This window comes from Coccomyxa subellipsoidea (assembly GCF_000258705.1).
Source record: "Coccomyxa subellipsoidea C-169, whole genome shotgun sequence".
In the NCBI taxonomy this organism is placed as follows: domain Eukaryota; kingdom Viridiplantae; phylum Chlorophyta; class Trebouxiophyceae; family Coccomyxaceae; genus Coccomyxa; species Coccomyxa subellipsoidea.
The window spans coordinates 1,243,578-1,261,795 of NW_005178025.1; the positions used below are offsets into that span (position 1 = coordinate 1,243,578).

The 18,218-nt window shown below is 52.6% G+C and overlaps 5 protein-coding genes across 5 annotated transcripts; 2 read left to right on the top strand and 3 right to left on the bottom strand.

The window, feature by feature from the left end:
- Positions 1-450: 450 nt before the first annotated feature.
- On the top strand, positions 451-3,723 carry COCSUDRAFT_58513 (MFS general substrate transporter; the record flags this gene model as incomplete). Its single annotated transcript, XM_005644271.1, has 10 exons — positions 451-469; positions 794-810; positions 930-1,131; positions 1,259-1,363; positions 1,518-1,663; positions 1,790-1,841; positions 1,970-2,142; positions 2,511-2,694; positions 3,077-3,229; positions 3,524-3,723. The coding sequence occupies 10 exons, from the start codon at positions 451-453 to the stop codon at positions 3,721-3,723; spliced, it is 1,251 nt and encodes a 416-aa protein (XP_005644328.1).
- Positions 3,724-4,360: 637 nt separating this feature from the next.
- On the bottom strand, positions 4,361-7,247 carry COCSUDRAFT_58514 (hypothetical protein; the record flags this gene model as incomplete). Its single annotated transcript, XM_005644272.1, has 6 exons — positions 4,361-4,522; positions 4,719-4,973; positions 5,251-5,508; positions 5,822-6,183; positions 6,747-6,781; positions 7,060-7,247. The coding sequence occupies 6 exons, from the start codon at positions 7,245-7,247 to the stop codon at positions 4,361-4,363; spliced, it is 1,260 nt and encodes a 419-aa protein (XP_005644329.1).
- A 263-nt stretch (positions 7,248-7,510) lies between these two features.
- Positions 7,511-9,713, bottom strand: COCSUDRAFT_34240 (cystathionine beta-synthase). The gene is made up of 7 exons (XM_005644273.1): positions 9,375-9,713; positions 9,004-9,079; positions 8,829-8,893; positions 8,647-8,706; positions 8,443-8,528; positions 8,221-8,308; positions 7,511-8,066 (listed from the first exon to the last, which is right to left on the bottom strand). Exons 2-7 carry the CDS (start codon positions 9,053-9,055, stop codon positions 7,950-7,952), a joined length of 468 nt encoding a protein of 155 aa, XP_005644330.1. The 5' UTR covers positions 9,056-9,079; positions 9,375-9,713; the 3' UTR covers positions 7,511-7,949.
- Positions 9,714-12,786: 3,073 nt separating this feature from the next.
- COCSUDRAFT_58516 (ribonuclease H-like protein) lies at positions 12,787-13,649 on the bottom strand (the record flags this gene model as incomplete). Its single annotated transcript, XM_005644274.1, has 3 exons — positions 12,787-13,171; positions 13,323-13,480; positions 13,590-13,649. 3 exons carry the CDS (start codon positions 13,647-13,649, stop codon positions 12,787-12,789), a joined length of 603 nt encoding a protein of 200 aa, XP_005644331.1.
- Positions 13,650-15,010: 1,361 nt separating this feature from the next.
- On the top strand, positions 15,011-18,013 carry COCSUDRAFT_58517 (hypothetical protein; the record flags this gene model as incomplete). The annotated part of the gene is made up of 8 exons (XM_005644275.1): positions 15,011-15,043; positions 15,135-15,325; positions 15,986-16,079; positions 16,412-16,636; positions 17,043-17,221; positions 17,328-17,439; positions 17,539-17,680; positions 17,790-18,013. 8 exons carry the CDS (start codon positions 15,011-15,013, stop codon positions 18,011-18,013), a joined length of 1,200 nt encoding a protein of 399 aa, XP_005644332.1.
- Between the last annotated feature and the right edge of the window lie 205 nt (positions 18,014-18,218).

The window sequence follows — 18,218 nt, forward strand, 5'->3', positions numbered from 1 at the left end:
GAGCAAATCTTCCTCAAGGGGCCTGGCCCAATCCTCTCATATATTGTGTTCAATATAGTTTGAGGAATTTGAGGTCAAGGTTGAAATGATGGGGCTTGCAACGCTTCAATTTGAGATGAGCAGAACTCCTGCTGCACTGTCTTTGCAGAGGAGAGGAAGCATCCAAAACTATGTTCGGCCTCAGCTGCAGAATATTGCAGCAATTAGGCATCTGACTAGCGCAGACAAGTTGGGACCGCAGGGCACGATTGAACTTTAGTCGTCGAACGTGCATCACCACAGCTGCAGCGGCAATCAATGCATCTGATGATGGTGCGTCCATGTCAAGTTTGCGAACGACAAAGCACCTTTTGGATCTGCAGAGAGTGTCCCGACGGAATAGAGAGGCATGATTGTAGTGAAGGTCTTCATCAACATCTACTTAAACAACCAGAGCTGCCAATTTGATGGATGCGGCCCGTCATCCTGGGTGAATGTAACGCATTTTGGTTTCAGGTGAATTGAAGCCCACCAAGGGGTGGCTTGCCCAGCAGAGAGAGAACGTTGACTCTCTGTTGCACCCCTTCTCTGACAAAGCCATCAATGCAAAGCTGCTGGCGCTGTGTCTGGCGCAAGCACTTTGCTCCGTTGCAACTCTCATTCATGACACATACCTGCCCATCTACTTGCAGGATGTCCTCGGTAAGGTCTTCCCGCACCTCTTTGACTTCTCTCTCGTACCTGAGCCGCTGTGATTAATACTTATTGGGGGAAGCAGTAACTGGCTGACGGCGGTGTATGATGTGCTGCGCAGGCCTCACCAACACGAAGGTAGGAGTTCTGGACTTGGTAGAATGAAGAATGGATCCAGCTGCCCCATGTCGGTGAGGGCAACAGGCTGGCCTGGCACCTTGATTCTGGCTAACTCACCACCTGTGCGGTTGTTGCAGATTGGCAATCTCCAAGCCCTGGCTCAGTTTTTGAGCAATGCTTCCAAGAGTGTCAGTGGCACTCTGGCAGACATCCTTTCCCCGTCCAGGATGATCATCTTTGGCACGCTGCTGACAACCCTGAACAAGCCTATGTTTGCCGGGTCTGGCTACATCTATGCAACATTTGGCACGGTCGTCACTCTATACTGGGTCACAGCAGGTGCGCTTGGGGATTGAATTTCGCCATAGAGCTCCCGTCCTCCATATCAATATGATTGATCTTGCTGCAAAGTTCTTCTGCGCATTCAGCATGCCGCATGTGGCATGAAAAGTGCTTGTGTCTGCAGGCAAGGTGTTTGACCGCATGAGCAAGGGTGTCAGAGAGGCCCCCGGCAAGGCCCTCATTGGAGAGCTGGCCGCCGCATCAGGGGACAGACCAGAGGGCGCCTTTGGTGAGCCTGTCAACGCATGGCCATTTGTCCTTTACATTTCAAACCAGGAACGTTGCTAGAGCAGTGTTGCAAGAGTGCCAGCTTGTGCACGTCATGCAAGAGGATGCAGGGTGAAAAATTGCACCAGCAGTTGATGAGGAATTGCTGATTGCAGGGCTGCGGCAGGCCATGGCGACTGCTGGTGCTCTTTTGGGAGCCTCTGTGGCGGGGCTGGCGTACAAGCTGTCCGGGCAGAGCTACACTGTCACATTCGCTCTGGCAACCATCCCAGCCACGCTCGCCCTGCTGCTCACCATCTCTGTGCGCAATCTCCCTCTGCATTCAGCGACCTCCGCTGACTTCTCGCAAAATATTTGTGCCAGTGTGGACTGCTGCTCCTTAAATGTGGTTGCCCACGCTGGTTCTTACAATGGAGGGTGGTTGCAGGCGTTTGGTGACTCTGCCAAGGCTGCAGGCGCTGCCAAGAAGGCCGCCAAAGGTGGGCCCTGCTCTGCTTTTAGAAGTCCTTCTCAAATCTGTCGACGCCCTCGTACAGACATCTCCATTGAACGTCTCAGGAGCCTGTCAATGGCGCTGAGTGAGGGCGGCTGGGTGCTGTGAGCGCAGAGGCCAAGGAGGCGGCGTCCGGGGGAGTGGCGGAGGTGCAGCTGTCGCTGGTGCAGAAGGGGCGCGCGCTTGTGGGCGCCCTGCAGCCGGCCTACTGGCAGGCACTCATCGTAGTCTCCCTCCTCTACTTCGCCCGCTTCGACGCATCCTTCATCACCCTCCGCGCCCGCACCGTGCGCCCCTCTCATTTCCCCCTGGACCCTGTGGAAAGCTCTCAACCACCGCAGTGGCATTTCACGTACCACTTGACCCTGCTTGCAGAGTTGCACATGCATTGGTATCCTTTTGCAGACTGAAGGCGGTGGGTTTGGGACACTTCTCGAGGCCCCTCCACTCGAAACCCTTGACCCCTAGGAACCCAATTGAAGCATGCGAGTAATAAGTTCCATCCCGGACTCTGTGAAGGGCGACATGCGACTGCGAATGCTTGCAAAATTCGAAAAGTTCATGTGCAGACTTGAGCTGCATCTTTGAGAGGGTTAGGGGTGCCTGTGAGAAGCGTATGATAGTAAAAAGGGGCGGTGGGTTGCTGGGTGCGCAGGTGATGTCCAAGGCGCAGCTGCCGCTGCTGACGTCGATTATCATGGTGGTGCAAGCCTTCCTGTCCGCGCCGGCCGGCATCCGCGCCAAGCGCTCCCTCAAGGACCGCAACCAGGTGCTGCTGCTGGGCTACGTCGCCATGATCGCCGCCGACCTCTCCTTCGCCCTCGTCCCCTCCATGATCGGTGCGCATCCCTGTTCTTACGCCCCAACCATTGATATTCTGCTCTGGACGCTGATGCACGACATGGCTCTAGGTAGGACTGAGTCACCACCACCTTCGCTCACACAGCGCAGAACTTGATGATACCTGTTGAGCTGGCCCTCCATCATCAATGACCTCACCTCTGTAGCATCTTGAATTGCCCCGATGGCCATGCCAACCCCTTGTCAGCAGGGAAACACGTCACCACCAACACCACCATAGCATGCGCAAACAGCATTGGCACTTGTTTAGCCTGCCCTCCTCTGCTACACCCATCTGCACGCGATATACCCTCTGGCTATGCTTGCACTCTCCAATGGACTTGCTGGGGTGTCCTTTTAAAAGATTGGGATCTGATGCAGGCATGCTGGGGGGCTCGTTCTTTGTGGGGGTGCACATGGCGTTGACGCACGGCGTGACGCTGGGCATGGTGGCCTCCTACATCCCAGCCACCGAGGTGGAGGGCATCGGCCGCATCACCGGCACCTGCTGGTCCTTCACCGACTTCGTCTTCGGTGCGCGCCACGCGCCTCTGAATCACTGGGCAAAGCCTCTGCACAACTCGATTTCCATGCTGTCTGACCCAAAATGGAAGTGGTCAAAAGATGCTCAAAGTTACCGCAAACGCCACCCGACACTGAAATAAGATTGCTCTGCGTTAACTTTGAAAGTGTGTGCAGGAGATGCATTCCATACTACCCATTTGGTGCCAAGGCAGAAGTACTCAGTCAGTGTGGACCTGAGCACTTGGGCCTGTTCACATTGTGAACTTCACAAGCCATCTGACATCTGGGGCGGCTGCTGTGCAGGCATCATTCTAGCGTATAGCAACTCGGTGGCAGGGCGGCTGTCGGATATCACAGTCGCTGCAAGGGCGGGCAACATCGGGTGCTTCTTCGGGGGCACCCTCGCCACCCTGCTCTCAGGGACTGCGCTCATTCTGTTCACCCAGTTTGGCAGCCTGGGCAAGGAGGATGCTCTTACCACCAGAAAGCCTGCAAAGGCATGAGTGCGACAGGAGCTGGCAGCCACTTGATGGCTCTACAAGGGAATTCGTAAGCATGAGAAGATCAATTATGTTTGTGCAGATAAATCAAACACCAAAGGGGACTCCACAAAGAAAAACTCACATTGATTGAGTCACTAAATATGGTGGTCATGATTTAGTGTCAAGAAAGCGCTCTCAGGCAACGTTTTGCATAAAGGTGCTTCCAAATTCATCTTGAAACATTGTTACAGTCTGCAAAGTTCTTGCATGTCTTAGCACCTGTCATACTGTGTCCGGCTGCCCTGTCTAGTTTCTCTCGCATACATACGGTAGTGCTGCACAATGCTGGTCACAATTACTAGAACGCAGAGAAGGAAAAACACTGGCCATGCCCTATACTAGTACTGTAGTAAGACCGTGTCACATTTACCACATTCAAGAAGTAACCTTCCCTAATTGTTGGTGACATCAGAACACATCATCCTGGGTTTGTTGCATGTTCCTGGCAGCATTTGACGACATTAAAATGCAACTCAAATCACTCCACAAACTTGATCTTTCCATACCAGATCGAACATATTAATGAAAGAATAGCATAGGACTTTTGCGTGACTCTGCAACTGGTTCTGTCTCCGCTGCAATTTCATCATGGTCGTGATCACCCAAACCGAATGCCTGAGCCGCATCCAAAGTAGTTGCTGCGGACCCTGTCGTCCCGCCAGACGCCCTGTCTCCCCACGCCCCAGCAGGGGTTCCAGGCATTGCCCCAAGGCCCAATTCCCACCAACGATGTCTTCTGCCTGGCTGCCTGTTCTGGACCCTGTGACCATGCAGCCACATGCAGTCACATGCCAAGTCCCCGGCTTTGACAATGTCCCCGAACGATCATCAAGAGAAGCAACACACGGATGTGAACGGGAAGCTACGAACACCTCGTATCAACACCAAGAGAACATTCCAGCCAAGTGACGCAAAGAGGGCTTGGTTTGAAAATCAAGAGGGGGCCGTGCGCTCACATCCCCAGTGGAGTCATCGATGTAGATGACAATGTCCTTCAAGATGAGCCCCACGGTAGTGCTGTTGAGGCGGCTGGCTGGGTCGCCCAACAGGGCAGCGTTGGCCGTGCCTTCACTCAGCTTCAGGGAAGCTGCCTCCGTCACCGGCTGCACCGCAAAGCTGAGCGTGTCTCCTGAGGCGTTGTAGCGCGGCTCCGACAGGATTGCCACCATGCTGGTCTCGTTCGCTGCGCCGTCCTTGACCCCCCATATCACCTGCGCGCAGCCCACACCAGCACCTGTCAAACCCCATCTACACCTCAGCATATGTCCAACGGGTTCAATCATTGATTCATCCACATGCATGCCTCCACTAGGAGTCTCTCGGCGGCGAAGAAAACATCCCGAGGTGCTTTGTGGTGGTGGGCTGAGCTCGCTGCAATGAGAGAACGTACCCATCAAGCCGCGTTCTTGGGGAGGGTGATGCAAATGTTGGCTAACTTCCACAAAGTAACCACAAAAGCAAACAAGGTAAGCCATTGCAGGGACTCACCGCCTGGGGGTTGCCGAGCCAGGCGCTGCCGGAGGGGTCGCTCTGGTTGAAGGAGGCGCTGAGGAAGTAGTCGAGGCGGAAGCGGCCGGTGCGCTTGCCGCGCTCCGCCAGATCAGCGGTCCAGTCAACGCGCGATGACACACCGGCCAGGAACAGCGTGTTGGCGCGCGTGAACACTCCCGCCCGCGCCTGGATCACATTTGTTATGTCCGCCGTCGTGTTGCCGCTGCCTGTTGTGGCCGGCCCCGGAGCGGGAGCCTGCAACAGAACCAGGAAGTGTATGCTTCATTACCTACCAATAGGGGCCAACACAGAGGCCAGGCGCACTCTCACAGACACAGACTCCCTCTTTGCTGCCGGTAAGGCAGAGCACTAAAGCTCGGACAACCTAGATCAAGTTGGACAGACGTCTCCTTTATCGGCGAGCAGAAGGGGAAAAGACGGAGGCCAGAAGCGCTCTCAGAGACACAGATAGCCTCGGTGCTGCCGGTAGTCCATAGTAATGCAGCCAAGGGGATCATGAATCAATCAGATCTTGCAGCGTCCCAGGGTGCAGCTGTGCAACGGGAACAAAGCAGCTGCGCGCCTGGGATGGGGCGCTGGACTGGAGGGAGGTGGTGCGCGCAACTGGCTTGGGTGCTGGTGCCCTGCTGGGAGCCTTGCTGCTGGGGGCCTTGCTGGGTGCCCTGGCTGGAGCAAGGGCCGGTGCCTTGGGGCGTGCCGGCGCCTTGGCAGGGGCCTTGGCAGGCGCTCTTGGCAGGGCAGGAGCTGGGGCAGGGACAGGAGGAGATGTTTCCACAGGAGAGTCTGCGCTGAGATCGAGCGCTGCTGAGGAATCCTGCACGGTAGCTGCCACTGGTGCTGGAGCAGGGACGTCTCCTGGAGTGTCACCAGCGAGGTCTCCTGTGCTGATCGCAGCCTGGCCGAACGCTCCTGACCATCGCAGAACTCCTAGTTATGGTAAGTAGATGACCACATCTTGCATACAATACCTTAGTGAGCCTTTGTTTGATTGCGCTATTCGTATTCGTCATGTTGAACTGATCTGTCGATTTGCATCACTGAACACGGACACACCTTGTGCTTGCGATGAGAGCAGGATGACGAAAGTAAGCAAAGAGAGATTCATCGTTTGAATGTTCAGGACAATTCCGAAGTATCGGACGGCCACTTGCTCAAAGTGCCGTTGAGTTCCGTTAGTACAAGCGTCGAATGAATTTTTGCACAAGGGTCTGGCCACTTCGTCGTGTCAATCAAATATCCAAACCAATTCTTAAGCTAACATGAGAGAAATTTTCCCTCTTGCACGATGTCCGGACCCTTGATCTATTGGTAACGGCACGTGTGGACTTAGAATAGCACGTGATACAATTTCATGCTTGGCTCAATTTTATGCGAATGAATAGCAAATGAAAGACCGCCATTTCCTTGCAATGTGCATGTCCCCCTGCAGCGGTTCACCGTGAGAACTCAAGTGCTCAGTCAGTTGTACCTACCGGTGACCGCTGCAGCCGGCGCCAGCCGGCCGCGGCTCACGCCATGTCAGTGACCTGCCAGTGACCACTGATCAGCTGGCAGCCGCTTTTTAATTCATGATCACCATCAGTTGCCAGCATGTACTCTACAGCCATGGCGCCCGCAGATGTGGACCTGACATTTTCGGCTGGCTTGCATCACTACACCACAAATATGGACAATCTGCGACTGCATTCAGTTGCTTGAATTTGACTTCAGGACCTTGGGCTTTGCCGTTGCGTGCATGCAATCGCAAACAGGCTGAGCATTACAATTAGTCACCCACAGCCGCACCTGTTCCAGCACTGGTTGGGGTCCTTCTTGCCGTCGTCCTTTTTGCCCTCGTCCTTCTTGCCATCTCCCTTCCAGTCGCCGCCACCGCCCTTCTTGCCGTTACCCCCCCAGTTGCCTGAGGGGCTGCTAGGAGGTGAGGAGGACTTCTGGTGCAGCCGGCGCCCCTGACCCGGCCAGCTGCGCAGCATGCAGCTGCAGCCTGCTTGCAAAATTTCTTGAGCCTATGTGTAGCTACAGTCACTGTAGCTACACGGTGTAGGCCCTACACACACCTCATGCAAACTATGAAGTTCGTAGTACGAACAGAGATTTTGAGGTCAACTTCAACAAGTGAACGCTTTTGGATTGGATCTGGCATAGTCCATGGAGACCAGGATCTCTGTGCGCTTAACAACAGATGATACAGGATGCATGAAAATCAGGAATCATAGTGCTGCAGCTGCATCCGGATGGCTCCCAACAACTGACTCCAAGTAAGCATGTGTGACATGAATAAAAGCAGCCTTGTCAGTTAAATGGTCCAGTGAGACCTTTAATCTTCCCCTCTGTGCATGTCACAAATCACATTTTGTAGTCAGGCCCCCAAGTCTTGTCCCCACATATTTCAGGATGTGCACATCCTGACCACCATATAACACAAAGAGAAGCACTTGTATGTAACGGCACACCGCAGGCAACCAACAAGGGAAGTGTAGAGAAGAGATCCAGATTCTGGCAGGCTGCCTCGGCCGCATGAATGTGTCTATCTACTTGCGCTACCATCTCTCTGCCAATGCTCTCCTTTGAACAAAAGCCTGCTCTTGAAGCAATGCTGCCGGCAACACAGCCGGCCAAAAAGAATGTGTGGTGGCTCCTAAGCCATCACATGATTGTACACGTCAGCGCCCAGATCAGCCGGAGCGGCCGGCAGCCGCGCGGCGCACATCCAGAGCAGCCTTGATGACGTCACCCCTTGTGAAAATGCCCACCAGGCGGCCATCATCGTCCACAACAGGCAACCTCCTCACCTGCAGTGACACCACCGCCATCATCAGTACTTGTATGCAGTCACCATCGATATTTGTGCGCAGTCATGCCTTCTGCTCAGCACGCTGGCAACTGCCTGAACCAGCATCAGACTTCATTGACAGGCACAGTGAGTGAGCTAGGACAGCGAATTACCCGGGTGTCCAGGAGCATGCGGGCGGCTGATGTCATGTCAGTGTTGGCGCGGACGACCACTGGATTCTCTGTCATCACGTCGCCCACCCTGCAACAGGGGCAGCTGACTCAAATGGCAATATTGCCAAAGAGAGGCTGCTAGCTCGACTGGGACGCAAAAAGCACAAAGAAATTCAACAATCATGCAGTCTTGAAAGCTGGCTTGGTGGGCAAGGTACTTACACCCTGCCGGCGTTCTTGAGGACAAGCTTCTGCACTTCGTGGAAGGAGTCCCAGTTTGTGTCTGCCCTTGGGAAAAAGCCGGCTTCCTGTGGCAAGCGGTACACTTTTTCAGATTAGGCGCTGCATCTTTTAACAGTCATATGCATGTGCAGGGTATCCAGCACAAATGAGCCTCCTTGTGCCAGGCTTCACTCGCTTTCACACCTGCATTTTGCCAGAAACCGCATCCAGCGAGAGCAAATCATAGTCTGACACTACTCCAACCTGCATGAACACATAGTCACCACTTTCAACCAGCATTTCATGTGACCGTGAACATGCCAAGGCATAAAGTACTGTATCTAAAAAGGAAATGGGCAGAATCAAAACTTGCTGAAGTAGCTTACCACCCTATTTGACTCGTCCAGGACTGGAAGGCCAGACACTCTGTGCTTGACCATGAGCTCCAGGGCTGGAATCAGGACAACAATGGCTGTCAGATGTTGAGTATGCGCGGAAAGAAACTTCCACCACGCAATTAAAGCAGAAAGAACAGGGGAAACGTCTGACAGGAGTGCGTACCTTCGTCCACAGATGTGTTCACTCGAGCGCTGAAAATCTTACCCTTCGTCATAACGTCATCCACCTTGTGTGGTCCCTGCGGCCACCGCAATGGTAAAAGATGAGTTCTTGGTGCAACAGATGACCCCCTCTAAGTAAGCCTCAAAGAGCCCCTTCAACTGCGAGCTTCACTGCTCTTTCATGTATGAGTCACAATGAGATGAAGACAACTACTACTACTACTAGAAAAGTTTAAAAGGCACGCTCACATTGCACAAACACCACGAGGAAGCAGTACACATGTTAGGTTCAACCAGCTACCAGCTCTCCACCAGCACAAGACTTCTGTAAGCGACGCACTACATGTCAAACAGCTGAAGTATGAAGCTTACCCCGATCTCAGGTAACGCATAATTAGCTAGTACTGCTCTGGGCAATACAAGGGAAAGCCTTGAAACTTTAAGGCGCCTGCTTGGAAGCAAGTATGACGCCGGGCTGGGAACAGGCAGAAAGCGAGATGGGAGCGTGTTATAGGGTGCACTGCATGCTGTCCTTCCGCTTATGCTGGGAAGCCGACCACTGAAAGACGCTGCGTTGGCCATAGACGCCGAGGCTTTTGAAACCGCGAAGCCAGAAAACGTGGGCGCTAGCCAAAGAATCGCTCAACACAAACGAAAGAGCTTTAGAAGTGTTGCTTATTTCGCTTGACACTCGCTCCCTGTTCGCCTGTTCGTTACTTTTGTCCCCAATAGCGCCCACGATGTTCCAACACGTCCAGGCGCCTGCGCTTTCCGGAAGTGCTCCAGATTTGGCTAGCGATCGCAGTCACGCCGTTGGAGGTGTGCATTGTGGGTGTTGAGCTACCTTGGATCGGTTATCCTTCATTTCGTTCACGAAACCCACATAATCTGTGATCTTTATAATACTGCACGATAATTTCCCTGTTACTTGCTGTGCTCCTAGACAGCTGGAAGCGGGTTCTGGCGGCACCTCGAATTTTAGACTCCTCAGTGTATTAATCCGCTTCATCTGGTCCTCACCTCATGGTGTGTGCATAACAAAGAACGATTTGGTGAAAGAAACATTTTGATGTGATCCGTGTTGCGCGACAGACTCTTCTGCACCTGAGCATGTTGGGAGAAAGTTTGTAAGGTGCAATCAAGGGATCGCATACATACTAACGAGTTCAAGAGATTCTTGACTATACAACCAATCATAACGTTTCTCGTGGTCCTGTATCACCAGGTAATTTGCTTGCATGGCGAGCACCGCTGGACCGGATTTCCACCAGGTCCAACGATGCTTGTCAACTTCAACCTGGCGATGGATTATTGGATCTTGTATACTTGGGCTCATCGTGTCTGCCGTTGTGATGCGGGAGGCCGATCATGCGCCTGTTCATCACCTGACGCGGGGTTTTTTTACTCTGGTCCCTCCAAGAATCTCTCAGGAGGTACACCACCATCGCTTGCCCCGAAAATATTGATCAAGCTATCACTGGACTATCTTGATGGCGACCCATGGGTAACACTGCATCGAGCTGCAGAGGGGCATGCTGACATGGAGCGTGCAGTTATCAAAGAATTTTGGTATCTTCTGCTATCAGGAGTTGCCTGTTACAATTGCTGAGGCAAGAACCGGGAGGACACCCACGGAAGCAGCAGTCTGGATGCAGATGCATGAGGACTTCTTGAAGGAGATTCAAGAGGACGCAGTGGAGGTATGACAGGATCTAAATGCATGCCGCCCATGTTTGCGCTGTGTGCTTGCAGCAAATTCCATGCAGCAAAACCCTGAGGCCTCAATTGCTGCAGGGTTTGGATTGCGTTTTCTACGGGGACTCAATTACAGAGTCTTTAAGGGGCACGCAAATGGGTGTCAAGATTGAGAAATTTGTTGGCATTCCGGAGGTCTTCCAAAAGCACTATGGCCACGTGAGAGCGGCTGCATACTCCATTGCCGGTGGGTGCCACCCTGGTCTTTCATTTTCTACAGATGGAGCCAATTGAGCTCTCATTGTAGATGTGGGAGCAGTAGAGGACTCTGCTGATATGATTGCAGGTGACACCACACGGAACTTACTCTGGAGGTTGCAGAATGGAGAGGGGCCGGGTTCACTCTCACCCAAAGTTGCCATTGTCCTTATTGGGACAAATGACATCACTAATCCAGTGTACAACCTGGTGCTGGTTCCCATCTCCAATTGCTTTGTTGCAGTAGCATGAAAGAGCATGCTCTCATTCAAAACCTGCTGAGGGGAAGCAATTTGCTGAATTGGAGATGGCCTGGCGTCATGCAGGATATCAAGGATCCTCTACAGACAAGTGCGGTTGTGGCATCTGGTATCTTTGCTGCTGTATCAATTATGCTAAAGCAGTGTGCAAGGATGCATGTAATACTATTGGCGGTCATGCCCAGGGGAGAGAGGTGCGCAAATGCCTGATCATCAGGTGCAGGCAATGTTCTGATCACGAGAGTCTGCAGTCTGCTCTCTGAAGATGATGTTTTCCCATACTTTCTCAGCCAATTGCAGTGTGGTTGTCACTGAGCTCCAGTTCTTTACAGTTTCTCTGCCTGCAGGTTTCTGTTTGTGGCATTGGAAAAGTACAGGCTGCCTTCACGGTATTCCCCAGTGATTGGCGCTATCAATGCGCGTTTGAAGCGATTTGCAGATGAGCAAGATCGCGTGAGTTTTGTGGACTGCAATGAAGAGCTTGTGGAGATTGGCATGGTAAGCACATTCTCCACACCACCCTCGGGATAAGAGATCTACAGACCAGTCTATTCCTGCACTGCTGATGTGTTTAGCGACATGTGTGTCATTCGCTGTGTGAATTAAGACCTGTCATGCTTTTGGCAGGATGGACAGGGGCAGATGTTGAACAAGGCTTTGATGCCGGATGCGCTGCATCCCAACGCTTTAGGCATGGACAAGGTGTTAAGCTGCCTCGACTCCCACGTGCTGCCATATCTGCCCCGAATGCCCACTCTGTGAAGTGAACGTTGTTGGTTGAGGAACAGCCCAGTGTGCAAGCTTCTGATAAGAACCAGGCACGCAACGGTATTGGAATATTTACATGCCACACACTGTGCTGAGTGGCAAAAAGCACTGCTGATTTTGTGATAAAAAAGGACATTGATGATTATGTGTATCAAATATCTCGTCCTCGGCATTAGTAATTGTGATCATGCCTGCTTTTGTCCTTTGTCCGGATCAGATATGAATCCAAGCAGCCAATTTTTGAGATGTTATGTTGCGATGTCACGTCTCGTTTGGAAAAGTGCTCTCAAGCAAAAGCCTATCTGAACTCGTGCGTTGACATTGAGCCTACAAACTGGGACACAATGTTATAGCTGTAACAAAAATGTGAAAAATTCTGCTGCATGGGCCTACAGCTACCTAGCTGACTAATTAAAAAAATAGTCTTCTCACGATGCATGCGTTAGGCGGCCACAAGCATTGCACTGCCTCAGATGTAGCTTGTGCAAGGCGCTGCGAGCATGTTGTTCCAAGCTGTCCAAAGAGCTGAACGCCCTGTTACACCCCTCATGCCCACACCTGCATAGGCATGCACGTCCCTGTCAGTATACATCCACATGAATGTGCAATGGCCAGGACGCACAGAAAAGAAGCACCCCGTAATAATGCTTCCCAACCATCACTCCTGAATCTTTCCGTGTCCAGCTGCTCAACTCTTGATCTTCTCTGCACTTTTCAAGCCTGACTAACAGAAATTGCAATGAAGCGTTTGCCATCCTGCAATAGTGTGAATGCGAATGCCACAAAGACCAATAATGGAGCGCTCACGTGAGGGTGCTGCTTTGCACGAGGCTGCCGATGGGGCTGAGGCAGGTGCTGCAGGCAGACGTGCTGGAGTGCCACATCCGCAGCGCGCGGAAAATCTGCCCCGTGATCAGAGCATCCAGCGCCGCGTATACAACCTGACCCTGCGTCAGCCGCCGCGCCTCCCAGTTGCTCATCGACACTCGCCGCGACTTGGGCAGCTCGAAGCCAAGCACACGCGCGGTCAGGCTGCCGAGGCCGTAGCGGTGGTAGCCCATCGCCACGCTCACCCTCTGCAGGTCTATAAAGTGGGGGAACGAAGCCCGCCCCATCCTGAAGCTGGCCTGCATCTTGTTCTCGTCTGAGCCGTCCCAGCCGAAGCCGCACAGCACGATGGTTGGATCCCTGTCGCATACGCACGCATGAATTAATACAAGCAGCAAGCTTTCAAATGGCAAGATGAGTGCTGATGTTGTCCTCATTTCTGTGCCCGATTTTGTTGTCGCAGCAGGTGGGTGATGGGTGGCATACATATGCTGCATGAGAGCGTGCCCACCTGAGGAACTCTGCGAGAACTGGCGGCAGCTGATGCTTAAGGCGGCATGTTCTGATGAGCACAGCGCAGGAGCTGGTGGCCAGCTGCATGAGGGCCACTCGGCTCTGGCCTGCCCCAAAGTCTGGCCGCCACTCCAGATCAATAGCCACCAAGGCATCCTACGTGCAAATATGCACTCACACGTCATGATAAGGATTACACGACAAATTTAGTGCCCATCACATAAAAAAACACCCTGCCATACTGGGCGTAGGTGTAAAGTTTCACCTGCATAGAGGTGCGCAGAGCCTGCAGAGCCGCAGGCAGCTCTTGTGAGGTCTCCACCATGTGCACACTGGTGCCCCCAGGGAGCGCTAAACAGCTGCTTCCATGTGGTGGGGTGGCTGCTGAGGCTATTGCAGAGTCGCTGTGCGGAAGGCTGGTGAGAGTTGCCACCACCGAGGGCCAGTCACAATGGGGCAGCTCCACTCTGAAGCTGCACCATGGGGCTACATCCGCTCTTTGTTGGCTGCAAAGAGGACACCCACACCATTGTGTCAGATGCACCTCATGTGGCATGCATGCAGGACATTGCGTACATCTGTTTTAGCAAGAATATGTGATGGATGTGTACGGGGGCTCATCAGAGAGGGATACCTGCTGTCACACTGCCCTGCTGGACAAGGTGGCACAACCGCCGCATCATGTTCGCACGATCTTTGAAGAGTGGTGCTGCATAGATCCGGAAGATTCCTGTGGCTCTTTTTATGATTTCTTGCCAGCAGATCTTCTGCACGTTTCCTCTTGGCAGATTTTGGTAGATTTACTGACTTGCCTAGTGATTCACTACAACAATTGTCGACCAAAAGGCTCCTAGATTGACTGCGAAATAGACAAGATTGCTCAGACTCTGATGAGCAAGGACCTTCCGATGAATCTAGACCTCTGTATGTCTGGTCTAAGCTACACAGAGCAGGGCTGGATGCGCCCAAGTCATCAGCGCCGGTTCTCAACAGCGCGACCATCCTCCTTGTGAGATGATTGCAACACCTACAAATTTATATGTATATGTGCAAGCCACAACTTGTGCCACAAGAGTGTTGCTTACCAGCTGTCGGCGGGGCACGTGAGTCTGGTATGACTAATATCAGGATTGAGGAGTGCAGCAAGATCTGCTTGGGTCCTGGACTTCTCGTAGAAAGAAACTTCCGATTTAAGTGTTCGAGGGCGTTCATCAAGTTTTGGTCCCTGCGTTGCTGCACATTCTCACATCGGTGCCATAAATGAAACAAGATGCACCGCAAGTCCCACAATTTCTCCTATCTCCATATCATTCTACTAATCAAGATATTCTAACAAAGTAACCGATCTGTTGAATTGGTTGATTTGGCTTCAATTGCCAAAAGAGCGGCCCAACCTGCACCTCGAGTACCGATGCTGCTATTCACTGAGATTCTTGACAGCTACACTTCTGCCCTGAAGAAGCTGATAGAATCACAGAAGACTGTCGGGAATCTAAATGGCAATCAAAGAGCAAAAGCAGAGGTATAATGCAGTACCATTGTCTCAAAAGCTCAAGCTGATACCAAGGGTGGGCTCGGACAAAAAGCAGTACCTTTTCGAAGGTGCAGGTGACACGGTCCTGGGTGTGCACGGAGCTGCTGTCCTTGCTGATGCAATACCCTGGAGGTGTGAGCGAAGCAATCAGCATGACAGAGCTGAGCGACCGATGGAACGAACAGGTGCTTGCTCGCTACAACTCCATGATGATCAGGCATGCATTCGCATCGTACAATATTTTTCTCTCATTTTGTATGCTGTCTGATGCATCAGGGGCGCAGTAACGGCCATGCAAATTCCAAGTCGGCCTTTGTACCTGTGCGGCAGCTTCTGCAGCGCAATGCTGTCAGCCAGGGGGACGAAGTTGTGATAGAGGCACTTGTGAAGGGTGTGGAAGGGGGTGATGGCCGGCCAGTGGTTGTGCTGCTGGCAGATGACACCACTGAGAACCAGCCTGTTGGCATGTACCTCCAGTCCCAACTCCTGAGCCTCTGCATGGGACCTGCACCACTGCTGAGAGGTAATCTTTCAAATCTGCTTGCTCACATCGGCCTAGATTAAAACACTTCCTGCCAGTGTTGAGCATGCACTGCAGATAACAATCCAATTCTACTTGTGTCCTCTGCAGAGGGATGCAGGCTGCGAGTGGGCAATTGTGTCATCCATCGAGCGCCAAAGTCCACAGGACTCCCTTTGCGGCTACTGCCCACTGCAGAACTCGCCATTGTTTGCCATCAACCATCAGAGGCTCAAGCCTTGGTTGGGCCACACAAGCTTTTCACACCATCGCAGGTGTGTTCTTAGGCCCTCCCAGCCTGTCCTCTGTATGTGGTTCATCACTATTGCAGAGTGTAATAATGGTGATGTATCCAGGTCCTGGACTTGAAAGTGGAAAGAGAGGAGTGCCGATTGCTTGATGGAGTGCTGCATGCTGTGGTAGCCAGTGTGGGCCCAATGCAGGCTGGCATTGACTCTGAGCATGGCATCAGCTCTAGGTAAATCCACTTGAGGCATCACAGCTCCATTACATGTGCAGGACTTCTCGCTATACAGACGGCAATTTGCTGTTTGAAGACGCCAGAATGCCATTTATTGCAAGTTTTGTGATGTGAATGCATGAGCAGGTCTGGCAACTGGCGCTGCTTATGGCTGGCTGATCCCGATGGTGGGAAAGTTGATGATGGACCTGCACTTCAGCTCAGACTGCTGGACCAACAGGTGTGAAACCACCCAACCCACAGCAATCTACACGCACTAGTTGACTCACAATTTTACCCTGCTTTACCCATTCAACAAAACTATCAACCTTATACATACAGGTGGCATATGGTGAAATGCTGCGACGTGGAGAGCATGTCCTCATTCGGCAACCGTTGCTGACAACCACTCTTGGGCCAGATGCAGCAACCTGCTTAGAGGTGGCAAACTCTACACAGCTGATCTACTGACAGCTTTCCTGCTGGCCCTCTTGAAATAGCAATAATTCCTGTATGGACGCAGCCATGAGAATTTACGATATTCATTGACCACCAGCTGTATATCTGTGGCAGGTGGCAGCAGACTCGCTGGTGATCGTTGTACCAACAGATGGGGCGGCAGATGGGAAGACCGGCAAGGCCTGCATGCAGGGCACACAGATCAGTGCAGATGCCGCCTGCACCTTGTCACTGACAGCAGGGCACCGGTCCAGACATGCAGGAGCTGTTGTGGGCCTGCTGACTTCCATTCAGCTGCAAGTGGAGCAACAGCACAGATCGCTCGATCTGCGCATCCTGGTAAGCGAATGTTGGTACAGAATTGTGTTGTCCGATAAGGCCAGACATGTTGTCAGTGTTCCAGTACACTCTGGCATGGAAAAGGAGTGATGCGTTTCCTCTGGACACAGGATGGTGAGGGAGCTGTGTATGAGGTAACAGCGCCCCTGAGACCCAACAGCAAAAGCTCTCTGCTTTCTTTGCGCGCTGGTCACACTGTCGTGGCAACCGGACTCAGTCTCATGTCAAGCCTTCAGCCTGCGCAAGAATTTGTAGAGGGGAGTCATCCTACAGCCTCCTCTCAGTGCAGATGGGAAGAGGTAAATGTGATGCCAGCTCTTGGTCCTGACGCATGGTGACATCTCAGCATGCAGTTGCGTAATGTGCTGGTTGGTGCCGTTGCTGAGATGCCGACAATGTGCTGCAGGCCCCAGGCGCTCTGTTTTTGAGCCTGTCTGCGCTGCCATCGCTGCTCTACTCGCCGGCCTTCAATGCAATCCATGTCAGTCTGGCCTCACTACGCCGGGCCTCAGCACTACAGCTGAGCTGCTGCCTGCCTGCCCTCTGTGGCGTCTCCCTGGCAAGCCCTCCCTGCATACTGGTCAGGTACCAATGCTCCCCCAGTCTGGCAAAATTCACAACCCTTGGTTGTGCACCACTTCATGTTGTGGTCATTGTTGGCAGGTCAAAAAGCAGGCATGTACATGTGCAGGAGAGTGCATGCGCCATGCCAGAAGTCGTTGCGGCGCGCGTCCTTTGGATTTGACGACCTATTTGGCGGATACGAGGGCGGCGACATTTCATTAAGCATGGCCACAGATGAGGTGAGCCCTGGAGCTCTGCCACTGCAATATCACCTGGCAACAGAGCATTACAGGATGCTTCTTGTAAAAGCAGTACAAAGTTGGATTTTATGCATGCAGACGCCTAGCTCCTCACAGCCAGAGTACATGGCCACGGACAACAAAAGCAGCCTTTGGACCTGCACCTTCTGCCAGTCTGAGTGCGGCTCCTTTGCAACTGTTCCTGTGCTGGAGGCGCGGCTTGAGATCACAGATGAAGCAGGTGAAAACACCCACTCCACACAGGCATTCAGCCGATCATTGCAGGCATTGGTGCATAATTAAAGGGATGCCTTGATGAGTCATTAGGGAAGGCTATTTGGTGATGGCAGGTACATCAGAGCAAGTGACGGCCCAAGGGGATGCTGTTGCTTCTCTTGTGGGAGTGACAGCTTTGGAATGGTATGGCATGGAGGGAGCCGCCAAAGAGGCAAGGCTAAGAGCGCTCAAGGGTGCACGAGTGCTGATGTCCTTCTTTATGGAGAGCGAAGACTTACAAGGCAGCTGCCGGTCGAAGGAGCCCCTCAAAGTAGCATCCCTCAGAAGCTTGAATTGATCAGTACTGCGATGTCAAGTCACCAGACATTCTGCAGTGCCTCTTGATTTGCATGTGCTGCCTACTGTGTATGGCAGTGTAGTTGTGAACATAGCATAACACCCGGGTTCAGGTGCAAAAGACGGACGCTTCAAATCATAATTACCCGACCGACAGGATGTCTCAGAACAGATCTGTTGTATTGGTGTAAAGACACATGTGCAAC

Excerpts from the sequence above, each read along its gene's own strand:
- COCSUDRAFT_34240 (XM_005644273.1), bottom strand. The coding sequence starts at position 9,055 with ATGACGAAGGGTAAGATTTTCAGCGCTCGAGTGAACACATCTGTGGAC. Across the intron at positions 8,894-9,003 it reads GAACACATCTGTGGACGAAG|CCCTGGAGCTCATGGTCAAG; the intron begins GTACGCACTCCT and ends TCCTGATTCCAG. Across the intron at positions 8,309-8,442 it reads CTCAAGAACGCCGGCAGGGT|GGTGGGCGACGTGATGACAG; the intron begins GTAAGTACCTTG and ends CCCCTGTTGCAG.